Consider the following 23,007-nt stretch of genomic DNA (forward strand, 5'->3'; position numbering starts at 1 on the left):
TGTGCATGGGGCCTTATACAGTGCACCCGCATTTACACAGTGTTGTTCCCCCTAGTAGTCTCTCAGTACTACAGTTTATAGTAACTGCTCGCTGACCTGATTAAATGAGCACGCTAGGCTCTGTTCACACTGGTGTTATGGCTTTTCAGGAGCCATGACTGATATGTCTGTTATAATCCATTTAGATCCTATAGACTTTCTGGAGCGCAGCATCAGACACTATAGTGGCCATTAAAAAATAACAAAAGCCTGATGAAATAGAACGAATGGTGTGAACATAAGCTTACCCTGACTCCATTATAATGAAAGATATAAAGAATACGTTTACACTTAGATATTATCTACTTTAGTTGAGTGACTTGTATAATACTAACAATTCCGGATAGTGTGTGTGTGTGTGGTGTGTGTGTGTGTGTGTGTGTGTGTGTGTGTGTTAATTAATTCATTCATATATTTCTAGGGGGGAAAAAAACGGACACAACACAAAAAGGAACCTTCACCAAAAATTTTATATTATAGGGAACACAAATATTTCCTAGAACACCGACATCTAGAGAGCCAACAGATAATTTTTAGGGCCTGTGTTATAGTCCAAAGCTGTATTCACAATTCTGCATGCTTCCAGAGCTGAAAACTTTCAGTATTCCATGCTTTCTGGGAAGTGTAATCTTTTAAACTAGGCACTGTATAGTAATCTAATGTTGGATATACTAACTGTCCCACTGCATTATGGGAGTGTATCTAAACTAATGTTGACTCTTTCCAGTGATAACTAGCAGAATTCTGATTGCAGCTCTAGGTAATAATAATGCTGTAACTCATGAGGAGTAAAGGAAAAGTAATGCATTGTATCTGCAATGTTACTCAACTTTTATGTAGATTACATAAGGGCTAATGTCCTCCCATTACTGTGATAGATATGTGGATGTCACCACATGAAGGCACAGGGCTGTAGGCTGAGTGGCATTGTATGACTTGTATTATGTTAAAGTGACATCTAGTACCTTCCTAATATCCCAAGTTGTTAGAAAATACAGTAAGATCATCACATCCTCTTCAAAAGTATGTAAGGTTTGGATAGGCAAGCTTAATACGGACACCGCAGTGTGAAAGTAAGAAAAAGTCCAGTAGACCGAGAATAGATAATCCAATAAGTATCCAGAGGAAGCTGGCGCTGACGTACAGCGGCCTCAGCCTGTAGAGAGAGAAGTTGATGGGTTATAAAGGGGCAGTTGTTCGAAACATGGAAACAGCAGATCTCATTCCTAACATTCATCTCTATGTAGGGGGATGGCACTAACTCGTCGTCCTCTATGGCCAAGAACTGCAATTTGACTATATCATAATTTATGCCAGAAAGCTGGTGTAAATTATAGTGGAACTATACACCATCTCCTAGTTGGCATAGATTTCACTCTGTGGGGCATAGCATGGTAGAGGCCTGTACCGAACCCTGTCCCCTCTCCCCAACTATACCAGTTCTCCACCCCGTGGTCTTCTATAAAACTTATGTATCAAGAGACAATGCTATCTCTATGGCAGAAAACTAGAGCATTTATTGATTTGATTTTCTTATTAGGCCTCCTGCACACGACCGTATTTTTGCAGCTGCAATTTATCTGCGTTTTTGCGGGCACATTCTTTTCTATAGCCCCATGCACACGACCGTCATTTATATGGATTGGTGCAGGGACTGCAACGACGGACCGCAAAAACTCTGGACAAGTCATTTTACGGTCCTCAATTTTGGATTCACCAATACTGGTGAATTGTTGTGGATCCATAAGTCCGGATGACACGGATGCACAACAAGTCAGAGGGACCGCTACGGACCTGTGGATTTGCAGACTGAAAAACCAATGTGGTCTTGTGCATGTGGCCTTAGACTTTACTTGCAAATGACACTGGATTGGTATCAAGTAGTTACATTATATTTATATCATGTTCTCCTCCCCAAGTACATATGAAGTATGACCAACTGCTTACCTGCCCAGAGCCGATTCTGCATAACCATGGAAATATTTGTAGCGAGCGCACAAGTAGAGTAGACCACAGAAAGCAGCAAATCCTGGACCATGTAAAAACAGAGGTGGTCAAACACGGAGTTCTTGTAGAGATTGTGCGGTTTTAGTTGACAGATTTACAGTAACAGCGGGTTTTTTTTAGATTCCGCTGCAGAATCCTGGGTGTAGAAACATTCCCTAATATGGCCGTGCACATGAGTCCGAAATAGGAACTGTAAATATCCTCTTTAAAACTATTTCTGACGCTATCAGAGTCCCTAGATCTTTCTAATTATCTTGCTGTATCAGCGGTGACTAAAAGCTGTGAGCGGCCAGTCTCTGAAGTGAGTCTCAGACTTTCAATGCAAGTCTATACGAGCTTTGAATGAGAGACTGAATTCCTGATCCCTACAATAGATGCTGTAGGATTCAGGGATTCTGAGTGGGGATCACGTGACCCAATTGCAGCCAGAAACGGAGCAGCTAACTGGTGAATTGGCTTACCAGGCACTTTATTTTACAGAGTACTATTCACTTCATCACATTTTCAAACAAGGGGAAACCATACTCCCCATAAGGGGCCTGGCAATAAAAAAAAATCCCTCCGCCACCCATATAAATGTATGACTTCCATATTGCCTAAACAATCTGCTGTAATGTGGCACTGCGGGTTATGGGCCCTCAAGAGCAGCGTCTGATTCCCGTTGCAATCTCTGCACCCCACCTATGACTGAAAAGCCGATATGTGACAATTTGTAGTAAAAATCGAAACTGATGAAACCAATATTATTTTATGAGCATTGCATGTGTTACGAACATTTAATTTACTTACCCTGGTTGAAGAATATTCCTGCCACCCACAGAGTAGAGAGGAACAGCGGGAAATATTCAGTGCAGTTCAGTCTACAGAAGGAGTGAAGACACCATTAGGAAACAATTTCTGGAATCAAATTTGTTGTAGCTGTTCCTGGTACTGCAACTGGGCACAACCGAAACTAAAAGAGGCACTGTGTCTGGGTAAACAATAAGGTGCCTTCAGATGTTGAGGTGCGGTTAAAACCACATAAAAAAAGCATCCGAAACCACATTAGTTATTACCGCGATTTGATTCATTTTTTTGATGCAGTTGCGTTTTTTTACTGCTTGCGGTTTTAATTTCTCCTCAACCAAAATATCTGAATACACCCAAAATAGGAGGCAAGAGTTGCGGCCCTTTACTTCAGCTGATTAACGAGGGTGCCGTGAGTCAGATCCCTGACTATCCAATAAGAATACCGGGATTCAGTGAAAATTAACAGTCAAACAGGGCAGTGCTGCTCGAAAAATTATTACAATACGTACAAGATATTGAATAAGAAGTGTGAGGCGGTATAATCTACGCTATAGACCTCTCTCAGACTAGACAGAAGCCCGGGAGGATCACATATAAAATACAATCGTGTGATGTGTGGAGCGGTTATTTGGTTCTCTGATGTCAAGTTGCTTTGGTGGGGTTTTGGGGGCTGAATGCGGTCGTCGTGCGAGACAACCGAAGAGGGGTGGGGGAATCAGGGTCCATCTATCGTTTAGTGAGTATTGGTTGTTGCAGACTATCATCAATAGTTGCTGTACAGTTCTAGATTTGGCTGGAAGAGGAATTCGATATCAAGGCGAGCATCGGTTATTGTTGGTGATGCTATTATTGCCAATTGTATAGTTCTAGGGATTAGAGCAAAAAACCACAAAAAGCCCAAACTTACCCTCACTGGTGTTGCCATAGCAACACATCCCTCTGGTCTCTGTGCAGCCTGCCCTCCAGTGATGCTTCAGCCTATGTTTCTGCTACAGTCTGTGATTGGCTGCAGCAGTCACTTTGGATGAAACGTCATCCCAGGAGGCCGGGTTACACTGAGAACAGTGGGGTAAACAAGGAGCTGTCGCCATAACAATGCCAGGGGAGTAAGTATACAGTTTTTATTATTCAATGTAAACTTGAAATATGTGTAGGGTTTTTGTTGTAACCCCCCCCCCCCCCCCAAAAAAAAACAACAAAAACATCTGCACGGCAGCTATCGATAATAGTCTGCAACAACCAATACTTACCGAACGATGGCTGGAGCCTAATATTCCCTCTCCTGTTATAGGACGTCATATTGACATCAGAGAACCAAATAACTGCTCTATACATCACAAGATTGCATTCTATATCTGAGCTTCCTTACACCCTGAGATAGGGATTACAGGACTATAGAACTAACACAAAATGTACCATCTGGTTAGGACGAATGAACAAAACTGCAACATTGTCTCCGTGCGTATCAACGGTGTGTATATATTATTTTATTTAATAATTTCATCTTCATTTGTAACTTTCTTCAATATCTTGGACATATTGGAATATTTGTACAAGCAGCGCTGCCCAAATTGACCCTGCATTTTCCCTGAATTTTGTTATTACCCAAGAATGGACCACCTGGCCCGGAGAAGGCAGCAGCAGTCATTTTAACATGCCCAACTAGGTGTTGTGCCCTGAGCGCAACCCAAAAAGGTGAGGCCGACATCTTCTGGGGTCCCTTCACAATCACCCGTTACATAGAGTTGCCCTATGAAGGGCTGTTCTTTTCTTCTTTATTAGTACAGTATAGATCAGATAAGTATAGACCATCAACATTACAGTCCAGGAAAACTTCTTTAGCCCCCATGCACACGCCTGTGCCCATAATCATGGTCCATGATTACGAGTACGGACGGCCGCGGACAGTCATGCGCATTTGCAGACCGTGCATCCATTATAAAGTGTGGGAGCACGGTCCGTAAAATAAAAAAATAGGACGTCATTTTTTACGGAGGGTTTCTACGACGAGGACACCTTCCCGTAAATATATGGCATGGTATCCGTCGGATATAGAAATTAATGGGTCCGTAACTATGGATGAAATCTATGGTAGTGTACGTGGGGCCTTACTCCTCGCAATAGGAATTATGCGCCACTTTCCCCCCATAGAGAAATTCAACTTCTTTGCAGATGAACATGGATAAAATATTCCAAATTCATTCATGAATGCTGACCGGTATGAAACCTGAAAGGGATTTCCTCATGAAGGCAATCCTTGTCTATATGCCAGATTAGGCCTTATGAGCAACACAGAAGGGATTTATAGCTTGGGGCCCCCTCTATTAGCCCAAGTGGAGAGCCACCAAAAGTGGCTCCCAGTCTGGTGGACTCGGCCTAGACATTCATTTGACAATTTATTTATTTTTTATCTAAAAACAGTGAATCCTAAAGAGGGCAAAAAGTATTTTTTGTATCCAATCATCCTGGTTATGGTCCATCACTTATCTTATATAGCGGATACAACACTGCTTGGCCATTTTTAGGAAACTGGATGTTTTAAAGTAGAAAACAAAAAATGTTCTCCAGTTAGGCCCCATGCACACTACCGTAGAATTCATCCGTAATTACAGACCTATTCGCTTCTATTGACCACAGACACCTTCCCGTATATTTACAGGTAGAGGTTTGTGTCGTAGAAAGGCTCCGCAAAAAATAGGACGTCTTATTTTTTGCTTTTACGGACTGTGCACCCATATTTTATAACGGGAGCACGGTCCGCAAATGTGATTGGCTGTCCACGGACGACTCTGCCCACAGACCGGGATTACGAGAAGGGGCCTTATTCTATATATTCACTAGTCTGTTAATGATGGGTGTCAATTATCAGGCATGAATATATCTAGCACTAATTTAAAGTTTTAGTCAGCAAAGGAAACCAACGCTTCCTCTTTAGATATTTTTGTATTTCCCTTTAACTTCTAATCTAGGAGGGTGGCGGTATTGATATTAAGGGACTCCAGCTGTCCGACATAACAAATATGCACCTACTCAGCTTTAAATCCCCAGCGCCGGCCTCTGTTTATATCGTACTGTACCGACATGTGACCGCCGCAGCCCGTCATATAAAGACTTCAATAATTTGTAATAACGTGATCAGCAATAAACACTGCTTAGGGGGAATGTAACATTGCTCTGTATGGAACACAATGGGGCAGATTTACTAATGTGTTTGCGCCCAGACCTTGTAAAATGTGGACCTAATGTTGCATTAAGTTTTAGCGCTATTTATGAAGCAAAAAACAAGTTTGTGCCTCACTAGATACTATTCAAAGAGGTCTAGAAAAGGGGGAGTTTCTCAGAAAAAATTGGTGTGGCTTAAATGCACCAAAATGTGTAAGCTAAGCCCATCAAAAGGCTGTATAAGGAAGAGAAAAGTGTCTATAAAAGATTCTCCAAATTTATCATACAACGTGCGAAACTGTGATAAATTTTGTGCATCTTCTGGCTGCGTTTTTTAAGTTTAAGCAGTCTAAATCTTAGACCGTATTTGTAAATCTGCCCCCAATATATTGGGAACTTGCTTTTTAAGTTCACCTCTTTGCATTTCTTGACTGTTCATTAGAGCTGAAGTGACACTTCTTTGGAGATTAAAAGGGTTGGCGTCCGCAGGTGGTCACTGTCCCGGTACCCTGAGGCCTGATTCACACGAACATTGTTTACATCCGTGTTCTGTGCGTGAAAACGGACCTATGCAACTCAGACATGCGCGATTTTTCACGCAGTGTGTTTTCGTTGCGTGAAACTCACAATGTCCTATTTTTGTGTGTTTTTACGGATCACCGGTTGGAAGTCTATGGAAACGTGAAAATCACAGACAGCACATGGACAGTCTTCCGTCTGCTGTCCGTGATTCACGCACCAGTTGCTAAAGAAATGGAGAAAAATAAATAAATAAATGAATGAATAAATGTGCACCAACACTGACCTCAAAAACGGATGCCGCAGGAAAAACGCTGACTTTTTTTGCAGACGCAAAATGGACATGGTGTTAATCTAGCCTCATAGTCAGTGGTAGATTCTCATATATATTAAGTTTCCATTTAATTACTGTATAAATATGTAATAAACCATATAAACTTACTGTGCGCGGAAAACTCTATCAAACGTCGGATGGCCTGATGTATGTGGAGGAGAGATCTTGTATTTTCTGCGGGCCCATATGACTTGCATGGAGAAATATACTGTATAACAAACACGTTCTAAATGAAATTTACTGGCATAGTATTTTACTTTGCAGATATATCCGCAGCTAAAATTTGCAGCAAGTCTGACATAACACTGACTAAATTATAATGTATTTGGATAATTGCTTTTTGCAAGAAGAAAACGGGGGACGAGGAGGCGAGACTTGTGGAGATATGGGTTAAAGAGGGATGTACTGTATATAATATCCCCAGTCCACCCCTTGGAAATTTTGCCAAATCTCACCCTAAAAAACAATTGGGACCATTTTCAGACAGTGTATTTTTTTTATTTTTTTTTATATAATCCCAGTTTATATAATTTTCCCTATTGCAGTATAAGTAAATAAGGTTGTGATTATAATGTACATATAAACTGCAGAACCTCTTTGCAAGTGGAGAGACTTAAGACAGTGATTGAAATGAAGTTCTGCCTTTCTCTACAAAAAGTTATTCTGCAGCAGCTATGAAGTTTATTACCAGCCATATACCCCCCCCCCCCCCCCCATAAATTATTAAAGAACTTATCTTGGAATTATCATCAATTACAATATATTTTCTTATATACACAAATATTACAGAATCGCTACACATGGAGCGCAGTCATACAAGCCGCTACTCGTCTGCTGCGTTGCACAGAGAAGCACAATGTAGAGACATGGACGACCTTGTCTGAAGGACACATAAGATTACCTTGTTCCAGGACTGCAGCTATGGTGACAAAAGCAAGCTGTGCCACCTGCTCTTGCATGTTGCCAGTACCACTTGGATCTAAGGATACGATACTCTGGCAGTTTTCAGAGGGTTCGATGTACAGACCAGTTTCAGATTTGCAGGTTCTGAAAGGAAAAGTTGAGTCTTTGTCAGAAGAGCAAGGACGCCAGGATATTACAATGGACTATTTGTTTATATGTAAAAAAAAACAACTTGCTTATAATACAAATATATCAGAAAGCAGCGGCATTTATTACCTGATATACAACTTCCGCTTTTCCAATACACAATAGTAAAAAATTAAAATAAATGCACCATTGTTATAAAGTGGCACGAACCCTTCATCCCTGGAGGCAGGGAAGAACAAACCAGATGTGCAACTGAATGGGCACCCAATATGTAAGGGGGCCCACTGCCACCTTAAAAGCAGCGATCAACTTCTCACCGTCTATTAAACTGCAGGTAAGGGACGGAGTTAATACATTTTATAGCTCACAAATATTGGTGGATTGTCAGAGACATAAGAACGATGGACGATTTATGATGAGCTATGCCAGAGCAAGGGGTCCATATACTGCTCATATCGGCCCCTGCCTGGAAAGGTAGAATTAGCATGCTTGTCTTCTAAGAGTAACCAACAAAGTAGCAACATCTCAGCTCAGGACCCCAACCATACACAAAGATTTTGGAAATGACACGACTGCAAACAGCGGCCGCAAGGTTCTCAATACTCCAGTAATAATCTTCATGCAAATAAGTGTGATAAGGACTCATTTAGATGTGCGTATTGTGCCTGTAGTGAACTGCTTGTAGTCCGGATGTAACACCCCACAGCTTTACTAAAACAAGCATGCAGCACTGTTGTTCTGTAACCCCAGTATCCGCAGCTCCGTCCAGGTGCTGCATCAAGAACGTTTTGATCCCTGAACGTTCAGTACAGCAGAACGGTGGATGGTCATCCAGAACCTCTTGATTCTATAAGTGGTAATATATCTGACACAGAGGCAAAGACCTAAATTTGGACATTAAATATTAAAGGGGTTCTCCAGGAGATTATATATATATATATATATATATATATATATATATATATATATATTTTTTTTATTATCTTATCGAACGCTCTTATTGTTGAAGAATACATTTGGTTTAAGACTTCGGACTCTATACCTTACTGTATCCATTGCAGGGCAGGATGTAGTTCCTACAAGGTTTCTCCGGTGTATGAAGAATCGACCACTGTAAGCCTCTTTGCTTGCTGTAGTAGTTTTCCCCGCACATAGTAGTAGGTGTGCTCTCAGGCTTATATATCGTAGAACGCTCTTCTATTTACACCCCCTGCTGACAAGAACTATACAGTTTTAAAAGGAAGGAAGAAAAGCAAAAATAGAATGACGACTCCATCCTGAAAAATACTTCTACATTTTTGTATCCTTACGATCAATTACAATGACACAACAAAAAATAGTGGCACTAGTGACCTGTCAGCGCTGACTGCGGTGTTTTATAGACTATTTTATCAAAAAAATGTAAAGGTTTTATTTATGCATTATATATAATATGAATGAACATTTGGAAAAATAGTATACCGTACAAAAGATAATCTAAAAAAGCAAAACCTTTATCCGCTAACCAGAAACATCAAAAGCAAGATTTTGGGCTTCCTTCTTCAGACGTGTAAAAAATAAAATTTATAGTATTGTACTAACTTAAGTGAATGGGGCTGAACTGCAATACCAGACACTACCCATGGACAAGAGCGGCACTATCTATAGAAAAGAAGACCTTTTTTCCCATGAGGAACACATTTATGTTAGATGGTTTCCCAACCTTAAGAGGATTGCATAGGACCTGGCTGAATGTTATGTTTGCTGGTGCGCCCCTACCACCAATATGTGTGTACAGTCACAGTGTGAAAATAACTATACCTTACAGTACCTAATTGGGCACCATACTGTATGGTGCTTATAAACAGTGCCATATGTTGGTCAATTACTTCCATACAGTTGCCTAAATAACAATGATATACAGTGCTGCCACTACCATACACTCCAGAAATAATATACCGTACAGTGCCTCAGTAGTAGCGTCACACAATGCCCAAATAAAAACCACCATACAGTGCTTGAATAGTACCAACAAACAGTGACCAAATAACAGCTCCAGACAAAGTAACCTGATAACAGTGCTAGACAATATCTACATAAACCTGCTATACAATTAAGATTCATGGTGTTGCAAGTTTCAGATGCCAAGGCATCTGTGGCGCTCTTTTTCAGCAGAGCGGTAGGTATTGTGCTTTGTGTAAACATACAGGTTGCACACACCAGACAAAATGCAATCAGTGGTGAGTAAGGGTCCTTTTACACCGGCCGTAACAACGAGCACTGATCAGCGCTCTTTCGCTCTGGTCACCATGCATGGGGATGAGCGCTCGTTGCTACGATTGCTCGTCCTCCTACATTACCGTCATGTTGGCAGCGTATCTCCCTGATAATAGGAAGATGTGCTGTAGACAACAATATTTTCTGTTGCATAAACAATTCGATCAGGAGGGGATCGTAAACAATACGATCAGAGGGCAATCGGGAATGCTTGTTTGCCCGATCATTGGCCCATGTTAGAACTGCTGAGATTTCCTCATCAGTTTTCGTGATATCCCAATATCTCATCAGTTCTGGCTACGTACCAGCAGGGTTAAGAGGCTTTTTACTGACACAGAGGGTATGGATACCATGTTGGCACAATGAGATGTTTAAATGTGGGCATTTGAAAAAACTTTATTTACTGCTATGAATTAAAGGTTAAGTTTTATTAATCAGTACTTATCTTAGTCATACACTTTTTTTAAAATGTATCCACAAATGTCCTTCATTGTGGTCTTACGCTAGATATTTTTTAGAATCCTGCAATAAATTGTAAGGGTATGTGCACACGCTTACTAAAAAACATCTGAAAATACAGAGCTGTTTTCAAGGGAAAACAGCTCCTGATTTTCAGACTTTTTTTTAGCAACTCGCGTTTTTTGCTGCATTTTTTACGGCCGTTTTTGGAGCGGTTTCTCTATAGAGTCAATGAAAAACGGCTCAAGAAGGGACATGTACTTCGCTGGGGTTTTTTTAACACAACAAACTGTCAGAACAGAACTACATATTTCCCATTGAAATCAATGGGCAGATGTTTGGAGGCGTTCCGCTTCCCGATTTTTAAGCCATGTGAACATACCGTAAAGTTAAAGAAGATCTAACATGATCACATAATGCGGTGATCTGGGTTGTTTTAAAGGGGGCAGAGGAACTAGTCAGTAGTCTGCCCATTATTCCATGACAAGGCTGGCTGGTTTTACCCCCATAGGAGTAACGCTTAAAAGAGCCCTCTACTTGAAGACTACCACCTACAAGAAAAACACATCTCTATATCTTCCTCGAAGTAGGAAAAGATTCCAGGGAAATGGGTGGAAGGGCCTTATCTTATCCGGTTGAGGTCTCTAAAATGTAAATTAGGTAAACATCTTCCACCAGAAAGTGATTCAAATCCTATTGATCTTTTCCAACTGGTCTTATATAAAGATTTTTTTATAAAAAGATCCAGTTATAGGTTTGTGATGTAATGGCACTAGGAATTAGGGTATGTGCACACAAACTGCATTTACGTCTGAAATTACGGAGCTGTTTTCAGGAGAAAACAGCTCCGTAATTTCAGACGTAATTGCTCATCCTCGCATTTTGCGAGGCGCCATTGACGGCCGTAATTTAGAGCTGTTCTTCATTGAATTCAATGAAAAACGGCTCAAATTACGTCCAAAGAAGTGTCCTGCACTTCTTTGACAAGGCAGTCATTTTACGCGTCGTCGTTTGACAGCTGTCAAACGACGACGCGTAAATTGCAGGTCGTTGGCACAGTACGTCGGCAAACCCATTCAAATGAATGGGCAGATGTTTGCCGACGTATTGGAGCCGTATTTTCAGGCGTAAATCGAGGCATAATACGCCTCGTTTACGCCTGAAAATAGGTTGTGTGAAACCAGCATTATAGTTTAAGAGCCCACTACATCCAAAAGGGGACTCTGACGATATCATGTGAGGACAAATACATTTATTATTGGGACAATCAGGCTAATGGCAAGGAGAGCATAAGAAAAGGGATTGGCAAAGATGGCATCATATGGGGTTGTGGGATGCAATTTTTACAAAGACATCAACAGCATACACTGTATTCGATCAACGTAAACAAAGATGATAATTACCCTCCTCTTACCTGCTTCAGTAAATAACAGAGAACCTTATCGGATGCAAACAATTTATTAAGATAGATGTATCATGCATATACCGTCATGCAAAAGAAACATTTTTAGTAGAACATAGGCAACAAATACAGGGGGGGGGGGGGGGGGATCCAATACCGCTGTGGAATGCAAAATCAAATTACCAGTAATTATCATCTTTCCCTAACACCTCCACAGCGGCACTGACAGGAGGATTAACAGAGAAACCATTAGGGTGGGACAGTAGCAGACAGAACCTTACGCCTGAAGGCAAGTCCACGGTTAGCACCAACATCTAGTTCATAATGGCGAAAGAGGGCGGATGGATTTTCCCAAGTTGTTTCTTTACAAATCTGTTCAAAGGGAGGCAGAAGCTTCTTCAGCCCAGGATACTGCCATTGCCCTGGTCGAATGGGCTTTCAATCCCTCAGGATAGCCAATTTTATCCATTGTGCAATAGTGATCTTACAAGCACCACAACCTCTACTTCAGTTCCAGGGGAAGAATAGATGATCCGCCTGTCAAAATTCCTGTGTTCTCTGTAGATAAAAGAACACATATCTCCGGCCATCCAACATGTGGAATTCTTCCTTCTTATTAGCAGGGTTTTGACAAAAGGATGGAAAACATATCTATGACAGTGGCACTTCGAAACCATTTTAGATAAAGATGGATGGTGTTTTAAGATTATTCTTTCCTCAAGTATAGAGGGGTAAGGGGTTTTTACAAGAAAAGGCCTGTATTTTTTCCACACGTCTGGTCGTAGTATGGCCAGTAAGACGGTTGTTTTAAAGGTTAAGAGGGTTTTACACTGGCCGATTATCAGGCAACGAGTGTTCATAGAACGCTTGTTGCCAATAATTTCCCTGCGTAAACAGGGCAGCGATCAGCAGATGAATGAGCAAACGCTCGATCATCTGCTGGTCGTATAGTTTTAAAAAAGTTAAATATTATCGTTGTCCGCAGCACATCTCCCTGTGTAAACAGGGAGACGCGCTGCCGACAACATATGGAGACGAGTGATCTGAGTACCGATCGCTCATCCCCATCCATAGCTCTGTGTGATGGGATGTCTCGTTGATCGGCGCTTGCTGCACTGGCCGAATATCGACCAGTGTAAAAGGGCCTTTGGTAACCTTATTGGGATGTTTTCAAGGAGAACTGGTAAGTACTGATAGTACGAAGTTTAGGTCCCAGAAAGGGACAGAAGTGTATAGATGAACGGAGCCTTGAAGCCCCTTTGATGAACCTTTTCACTAAAGGGAGATCAGCTGGTTTAGTGTCCAAAAAGCACGAAGAGCAGCCACATGAACTTTTAGGCTATGTTCACACGGAGTATTTTAGGGGAGGAATATCTGCCTCAAAATTCCGTTTGGAACTTTGAGGCAGATTTTCCTCTCCCTGCACACAGATTTTCGCGCCGTTTTTCGCCCGCGGCCATTGAGCGCCGCAGGCATAAAACAGCGCGAAATACGCTTTCTCTGCCTCCCATTGAAGTCAATGGGAGGTCAGAGGCGGAAGCGCCCAAAGATAGGGCATGTCTCTTCTTTTTCCCGCGAGGCAGTTTTACTGCTCGCGGGAAAAAGACGCCGACGCCTCCCATTGAAATCAATGGGAGGCGTTCTCGGGCCGTTTTTGCAGAGTTTTGCGACGCGGTTTCCGCATCAAAAAACTCGGCAAAATACTCCGTGTGAACATAGCCTTAGAGTGCTTGTTTTAAGCCCTTTGTCTAAACCAGCCTGCAAAAAACCTAACAAGAGTGAAACATCTGGAACAGTGGAGTAGTCCTATTTGTCCTTGGAGAACATTAAAAAGGTCTTCAATGTTCTAAGGTAGATCTTAGTGCTCATGCACACGACCGAGATCGGGCCGTGAAAGACGGTCTGAGCGTCGGCTGGATTTCCCAGTCGACACATGGACCGTTTATCACGGCCCGAACTCTGTCGTGTGCAAGAGGTGTCAGAAATTATTTCTTTATGACTAAGCAGCAGAGTGGAAACAACTTTTAGAAAACTCCTTACTTTTCAAGACAGAACATTCAGATTCCAGGCTCTTAATCGTAGTTGCTGAACCTAAAGTTTAAGAACTGGCACCTGAGACAATAGAGCCGGAAGCAGTGGCAGAATCCCGTAAGATCCTGCGGAAACCAGACCATTTTGGGGCAAAAGGGAGCAATCAGGATAGCATGTGCCTTCTCCATAATGATCTTGGATAGTCCTGAAAATGAGAAGGGAATGGTGGAAAAGCATAAAGAAGATCTTTTGGCCATGGTTGACAAAGGGCATCTATCTGCAGTGGTTTGTCCTGTGTCGCCAGAGAAAAAAAATTCAGCACCTGATCATTTCTTCTAGCGGCAAAGAGATCTATGGTAGGCATCCCACGCTTCTTGCATATCGACTTAAGGATTTCTATGTTCAGTTTCCATTCCCCTACTAGAGATCGATTGTGGCTTCTTGTGCCCCCTTGTTGGTTGAAATAAGCTACTGAAGTTGTGTCGTCGGATTTTTAAATGGCGATCTTTTGACACTGGGGTTAAACTTTTAAAGCCTCGTATATTGCCATCAGTTCTCTGAGGTTTGAGACTGCGGAGGATAGAGACTGATTCCATCCCCTCTTGCTGGCATCCGAGTTTATTACCATATGATTCTGGGGTGTCCATGGTACCCCTCTCTGGAGATTTTTTGTGATCATTCACCAGCTCAGAGTTCTTTACTCTTGATGAAATCCGGATCTTTTTGTCCCAAGAGGAAAGAAGAAAAAATTCTGGAGAACTCTTAAGTGGGCCCACAATACAGCTGGTATTGTGGCTGTCAGCACTCCTAATAACTTCATTACCTGTCTGATGGTAACTATAGAGATGGAGCAGAAACTTGAAGTCTGGTTAATCAGAGACTGTTTTTGTTCTGGAAGAAATTAAATTTTCTGAAAGTCCAATAATATTCCCAAAAATATTTTTCTCTTGCTTGAAGACAGACTTGATATTTCTAAGTTTATTAGCCACCACAAGTTGGTGAAGGTCTGTTGAACGAACGGAAGATGAGATAGTAGAAGCAGTGGCGGATCATCATCAGGACGGTTCAGGCGGCCGGACGGGGCCCAAGACTCTCGGGGGGCCCATGGCCGCCTGAACCCCACATGACCGCGCAGACCCCCTCATGCCCGGATGCATCGCTAGCACCGCAGAGGGCTAACGGCAGCCACATTCATTTGTATCTGAGACCTTAGGACTCAGATACAAAATGAATATTATAGGCGGCAGGCCTCGTTAGGCCTACAGCCTATAAGGCACTGGGAAGCCTCCCTGCTCAGGCCGGCGTGATGAGATACTGCATCACGCTGATCTGCGCATGTGTCAAGCCGGAGGGGATTCACATGCGTCCAGCTGGAGAGGCCGCCACGGGGCAAGGTAAGATTTTATATATATATATATATATATATATATATATATATATATATATTTTAGGTGGGGATAGTGCTGTGTATATATTCAAGGGGGGGGGGGGGGGGAGTGCTCCGTTACACTATATACAAGGGGGAGTGCTGGGTGGCCCTATATACAAGGGGAGGAGCGGTGTGACACTATATACAAGGGGGGGACCGCTGTGTGCACTATATATACAGTATAAGCTGTGTGACACTGTACAAGGGGGGGCTGTATGGCGCTATCCACAGTGGTATGTGTTGCGCTCTTTACAGGGGGGGGGAGAGCTGTATGGCGCTATCTATAGAGGGCTCTCTACGGGGGGATGTGTAATATCTACAGGGGCTGTGTGTGGCACTATGTACAGGGGGCTGTGTGTATGTGGTGTTTTACAGTGTATGGTATTATATTCAGGCTCGCAGTGTTTGGTGCGATTATATTTAGGGGCACAGTATGTAGCGCCATGGTAATATTATTTTCGTTTATAGGTGTGGAAATGTTGGAAAAGTGAGGAGCCGAAGACATCCTGACATTCTGCAAATTCTGCAGAAATGGGTCATGGCCGGGAGAAGTCATGAGCTCTGGACCGGATGGAGAAGAGGGAAAAAAAACGACTAGAATCTGAGATGTCGTCACCTGTGAGTCACTAGATTTATAGAGAATCTGTCACCTCTCCTGACATGTTTATTATAGGAAATCCTGGTATTTCACAAAAAGTCTTTCTGCAGTCCAGGACCGATAGACAATTTCCCCTCATCAGGAGGATGTGTCCCTCCCAGCACAGTGTGATTCTGTCAGTATGTAGGGACACAGCCCTGTGACTAGGGGAATTGTAACACCCATTTGTTAATGCTTGCCCAAAAAGGTAAAGTTAAAAATAGTTACGGCGCGGCAGCGGGGCCCAAGTTTGGGTAAAAGCCCAGGGCCTATAGTCTACTTAAAGGGAATGTGTCGCTAGAATTTTTTATTTTTTTATTTAGTTAAATAATAATTGTTTAAGTGATTACACAGTTTTAATTTTTTTATTTTTTTCACAAGTCAGGAAATATTATAAATTAGATTCTAATTTATAACATTTCCATGTGCTGGTCACTAGAGGGAGCAGTTCCCAAAATTGCAGCATGGTCAATGTGGTAAAACAATCTCATTGCTTTATGCTGCAAATTTGGGGTTGACACACTCGCTCTAGTGTCCTCACACAATCCCCCCTCCCTTATTCTGGCTAGTGCCAGGAGGAGGGGGTTGAGTCTTCAAACCCCCTACACTGTGTGCCGCCATTTTCTGAGCGACTGCACAGTGTAGGAGGATTAGATATACGGTCCTCTTAGCACTGTAACACGAACATACACTAACATATCACATATCACATACACGAATATAAATTACCTGCTGCCGCCTCCGCTCCTATGCCTTGTGCCTTCGCTTCCTTGAACATATGGCCGGAAGCCGTCATCTTACTGTCAGGCAGCGGCTTCCGGTCCACAAGAAAATGGCGCCTGATTTCGCTCTGTTAACGAGCTTCGTTTTGGTCTGTGTGGGAGAGGCGCATGCGCCGTTCCCACACAGACGGTGTACGCTGCAGAGAATGGAACGGCTCCCGTTCACATTCTCTATGGGGATGTATGTGCCGTATTCCATCTCTGTATGTGTCGTCAATCGACACATACAGAGATGAAAAAAAAAAAATGGCAGCCCCCATAGAGAAGTAAAAGTAAGAAAAAAGTGAAAAGTAGAACACAAATAAAATTTATTTTTATATCATACTAAAAGCAATATTATATATAAAAAAAATAAAATATTTCATGACACCTACCCTTTAATCCGCCACTGAGTAGAACTACTGATGGGGCAGAGATTAAGAAATCGTCCTGGTATGGTACAATCCGCATACTATTCAGATTTAAGTAGGCAGTCACTTCGGTCATGCTCTTCGACAATACTCTGGGAGCTGCACAGACTGCAGGGAAGCGCCTGCTACTGGAAGTGGCACTGTTGCTGATCCATGAATACAGCGATCCTGAGGTTTCTTTTTTGCGTTTTGGTAGATGGGAATATGCACCGCTCAGGTGCAGCGATGCCATGAAGGAGTCCTGACATAAGATGTTTACCGTTGACCGAATAGTCTTCATTATGAGATTCTTGTATTTTAGATACGGATTCAGGGCTTTTAGATTATAAATTACCCAGACTTAGCCATTTGGATTTCTCACCAAGAACATTGGAGAATAGAAGCCCCCTTTTTGATGACAAGCCGGGACTGGAATTAGGACCGGTTTTGTTAGGAGGAGACATAATTTTCACCAGACCTGCTTGATCCAAGGTTAGATTTTTTTTATTTTTTTTATTATCCTGAATCTTGGGAGGATACATTTTCAAACTCCAATCTGTGACCTGCATGGATCACTCCACGGATCCAAGGAGATGATGTGAAGTCCTCCCAGGCAGGGTGCAATTTATTTATTTATTTTTAAATCTGCCTTCTACCAGATATATGGCATCACTTGGAGTGATGCTCAGTATAGGGTGGAAAGAGGAACCTCTTTCCGCATCCCCTAAATTGGTGATGGGATCTATCTATACCTCTTTCTCCTGGTGTCTTGTCTACCTCTCCTCTGGTTCCAAAAGGATTGGCGTTAGTAAAATTTTTTTGGGCTCCAATATGAAAAAAAAACTTTTTTGTTGTCTAAAGCTTTTTCCAAAATATTGTCCAGACCTGATCCGAATAGGCGATTACCTTCACAAGGAATGGCGCACAATTTAGTTTTTTAGTCTTCTCTATAATTCCTGAGCCGGACTGTTCTTGTTGCATTGGCCAGGGCTGCAGATCTTGCAGCCATTTACACCATGTCTGCTGAAGCATCTTCCATAAAATTCACTACTTGTTTAAGCATAGGCATAGATGAAATAAGCACCACTGCCGCCTGCTTCTTCATGCAGTGGTAGCGGTCTGCCTTCAGGCTATAGGACCAAGAACTTTACAGCTCAGTTTCAGAGTCCTATAGTCCGAAAAATACGGTAATGGAAGAACCTCTTTAAGAAATTTTGATACAAGCTTAATAGCTATAGCATTTATTTTTTTTACACCATCTACATATTTGGTGTGCCTATAACTTTCTGCGGTAGTAATTTTCTTTTTTAGCGTGATCAGGAATAAAATATGGTAGGATTGGCTTTTAAATCTTCAATCAATGGTGGCAGGGCATTATTTGTTTTTTAAATGTGTCCTTGATAATAAAAAAAATATATATATATATATATATATATATATATATATATATATATATATATACATACACACACACACACACACACACCTGTGCAAAAGTTTGGCAGTAGTGGGAAAATGCTGCAAAGTAAGAATGCTTTAAAAAAAAATAGAAGTGTTTGTATTTTGTTAATTGATAAAAAAAAACGTTGGTGAAATATAAATATTTGTTGTGACCACCCTTTGTGAGAGTGTACCTAGAAGAATTGATGCTGTTTTGAAGGCAGTCATGGATTTTGTAGGATTATAGTCAGGTGTATGATTAACCAATTATACCAAACAGGTGATAATGATCATTATTTTCATATGTAGGTTGAAAGAGTCAATGCCTACCTTAAGCAGCTTAAAACTGGGTGCAGAACAGCCTGACTTTGCTACAAAGGTGAGGTTGTGGAAGACCGTTTCATGTCACATGTCCACCATGGCAAGACTGAGCACAGCAACAAGACACAAAGTAGTCATACTGCATCAGTAAGGTCTCTCCTAGGCAAAGTTTCCAAAGCAGACGAGGGTTTGAACATGTGCTGTTCCACCGCTTTTGAAAAAGCACAAAAAAAAAAAAAAAAAAAAAAGGGCAACGTTGAGAACTGTAGTGGTCGGCCAAGGAAACTCAGTGCAGTAGATCAAAGACACATCATGCTGATTTCCCTTCGAAAGCGGAAGATGTCCAGCACTGCCATTAGCTCAGAACTGGCAGAAACCAGTGGGACCCAGGTACAACTATCTACTGTTCAGAGAAGTTTGGCCAGAAGTGGTCTTCCTGGAAGAATTGTAGCCAAAAACACTTAAAGGGAATCTGTCGCTAGAAATGTTTTTTATTTGTTTTTTAGTTAAACAGTTATTATATACATGATTAGACATGGTTCTAATTTTTTCACAAGTCAGGAAATATTATAAATTAGATTCTAATTTATAACATTTCCATGTGCTGGTCACTAGAGGGAGCAATTCCCAAAATTGCAGCATTGGCATGTGGTAAAGCAACCTCATTGCTTTATGCTGCAAAATTGGAGAAGATACACTTGCTCTAGTGTGCTCAATTAATCCCCCTCCTTTCTCCTGGCTAGTGCCAGGAGAAAGGAGGGGGTTGAATGTTCAAACCTCCTACACTGTGTGCCGCCATTTTTTGAGCGAATGCAGTGACATACACAGACATAACTTACCTGCTCCTGCCGCCGCTCCCTCCTCTCCTAGTCCTTGCTTCTGAACACATGTCCGGAAGCCGCGACCGGAAGTAGTCATCTTACTGTCCGGCCGCGGCTTCCGGTCTACAAGAAAATGTTTTTTTACGCAACCGTTTGAAAAAAAAATGACCCGTTAAAAGAAGTGCATGTCACTTCTTGAGCCATTTTTCATTGTGTCAATATAAAAACAGCTCCAAAAAAACATTGATGCTTCAAAAATGGCTGAAAATCAGAGTCTGTTTTCCCATGAAAACAGGTCTGTATTTGACGCAGTTTTTACTTTAGCGTGTGAACATACCCTTATTGTTGAAAGCATTCGTACTTGACAGCATTTTTCCACAACGGCCTAAAACTTTTGCACAGTACTGTATATCATTTTGTTGATTAGTATTATTGAAATAGATTTTCACTGTATCTGGGAATAATCTCAACATAACTATGAAATCTCTACATAAACTTTGAAGAAATAGGAATGCATAGTAAGTGAACTACCGCTTTACCAAATAAGACACAAAACACCATTGAAATACTCTAGCAAAATACTTTATTTTTTTTTTTACTTTATTTTTTTTGAATGGCAGAAGATAAGTGGATTTTCTCTCTTCAGGAAGCCATGATATCTGTGGTACAAGAATAAAGTACTGTTTTAACACATTTTCAAAGAGAAATAAAAGACCAATTTTTCAGAAAGTTCTCCATTTACAAGCAAGCGGAGAAAAAAAAAAAAGGTTATACATCCCCCTAGACACAGGGAAAAATATATATAAAGTATTACAGTTTCTTTTAAAATCTATTAAAAAAAGTTAAAAAATATACAGTCAGGATCTAATTTTTTTTATATTTTAATATAAAACTGTAAACGATTTACAGAGGAAGTGTACTCCGAGGAGAAACACAGAACGCTTGTATTGTCGGCCACTAGGAATCAGTTACCACTTGTTTACTATTTAGCGGGTATTATTACCTATGGGCCCGCAGCACTAGTAAGCGTCTTATGCTTCACAGTGATAACTATTCCCTACCCCATTCTGCTTAGGAACCAAGCCGTCCCTACAAAACGCAGTTATTGCTAAGTGTATGGATGCATAAAAACATGGACAAAGTATTGAAATGAGCAGAGCTACAGGTAGAAACATGGACGAGACAAACATCAAAAGATTGACCAACAAAACAAACATTTTTAAGCTTTTAGTCAAAAATACTTTTTATATTGTATGCAGCCTGCAAAGTAAAATCGCCAACTTATTGTTACCCAACTCCATGTGACCAAGACATCTCAGTGCAAGAAAATGTGCCCAAAGTGGCAGCATTACATGTGAAATTTTGGACAACATTTTTTTGTTTGTCGAATGCCCACAACAGTGCATTGAAAAAATGTAAAAATCAATTTTCACATTTTTTTTACTCATATTGTGCCCCGCTGTGAGCAGTTGTCCTGATGCAGGTCTACGAGGTAAATGGAAAGAAAAAGCATGGGGAATACTGACAGGCGTGGGTTTCTGGGACTCTATTCACTGGTTATATCTGTAGATCAGTGGGATCCCAACCAATATTATGACTTGTCAGATTGAAGCCCCCTAAAATACACTGTCCCCACCCTTTTAAATTGTCATGTGTAATTACTGCTGCTCCTGGAAATCACTATAAATACGCTGCCTCAATATTTAGATAGAATAAAAAAAATTAAAAATAAGAGGGGGGGGGCCTTTTTGATTCATAACTAAACATTACAATTGGACAGGTCCTCTTTAACCCCTCAATCAAGTAAGGAGTTAAATTACTATAACTCACAGTACTACCACCACCATTGTTCAATAGTGGAAACCCCCTCCCCAACAAAAGAATAAAATGAATGCAGTCTGCCACCATAGGGGACATTATGACCATACCAATGATTTACATATTCCCTGGCAAATCAAGAGATTTCATTGGTTCTGGATTACTTTTAAAACCAACACAACGCAGCCATTTTTGCTATAGATCACCGTTCCGAGTGAATTTATACAGTAACATCTCGTGAAGTGTTCATCCTGCAATGACTGGCATTTTTATGAGATCATGTTCGTACAATGAACATTAATGTCTAGATGGCATATACTGGCTGGCAGGATCTAGAATTTTTTATATATATATGCGCCTCTCTGAAGGTGGAGAATTACTAAATACATATAGATTTTAAAAAAAAAGTTCTATAGATTGCATCTACAGGAGTAAACAGAGCAAAAAGGGGAAACGATCATTTTTACCATGCACAAAAAAAAAAAAAAAAAAGTTGCTCAACTATGATAGTTTTTCAAGCCTTCAAGATAAGTCTGAAGAAACATCTTGAGCAATCTAGATAAGAATCCAGTCGCTTCTGGTAAGCCCAGGCATAGTCCTCTGCAGTAGTGCAAAATTATACACCCCCTCACTAGTGTACAAAAGTGGAATACAGAAGCTTCATTCTCATGAATGTTGGCGTAGACCATACATGCAATATATATATATATATATATATATATATATATATACATACACACACATATATATATATACATATACATATATACATATACACACACACACACACACACACCCCCCTCAGGGATAATTTATGGGTCATCACAGGTCGAGCATAACTTCGTGTGATTTCAAAAAAGAGCGATCATGAGCTAACCCCTATTTTTTTAACTTTTATAATAGCAGGGTCCAAACGGAGACCCCATTGTTGCCAAGAATGAGCCACACTCTAAATACTGCATATAGTATTTTATCAGACATATCCTCAAATTAAAAGAATTTTTCCCCAATCATGTACTTGCAAAAGCTTAGTACATGAAGTGTTGGAAAAGTCATATGGCCAGGTCCTAAGACTGCGTTAATATGGCTGATGTAGTTTGCATAATTAAAGACCATAAATGCCTAAGTTATTTAACCTCAAGCATCAAATTCCTATAGTTAAAAAACCAAAACAAAAAAAAAACCACAACAACTATACAAATACATTAGTGTAAATCCAGTGATTAAGGTCAATACTTACACAACTTTTAATATGGCATATAAAGGGCCCTGACCAGAACTAGGTATTATGTGCTACACTGATATAGCTCCTAAAAGGCACA

At 41.0% G+C, this 23,007-nt stretch overlaps 1 protein-coding gene across 1 annotated transcript; it reads right to left on the bottom strand.

Annotated features, from left to right (window-relative positions):
- Window positions 1–499: 499 nt before the first annotated feature.
- Window positions 500–7,888, bottom strand: LOC142750936 (leukotriene C4 synthase-like). Its single transcript, XM_075859917.1, has 5 exons — window positions 7,752–7,888; window positions 6,959–7,058; window positions 2,836–2,906; window positions 1,987–2,068; window positions 500–1,195 (listed from the first exon to the last, which is right to left on the bottom strand). Exons 1-5 carry the CDS (start codon window positions 7,807–7,809, stop codon window positions 1,057–1,059), a joined length of 450 nt encoding a protein of 149 aa, XP_075716032.1. The 5' UTR covers window positions 7,810–7,888; the 3' UTR covers window positions 500–1,056.
- Window positions 7,889–23,007: the final 15,119 nt, after the last annotated feature.

This window comes from Rhinoderma darwinii, chromosome 3, assembly GCF_050947455.1.
Source record: "Rhinoderma darwinii isolate aRhiDar2 chromosome 3, aRhiDar2.hap1, whole genome shotgun sequence".
In the NCBI taxonomy this organism is placed as follows: Eukaryota; Metazoa; Chordata; class Amphibia; order Anura; family Rhinodermatidae; genus Rhinoderma; species Rhinoderma darwinii.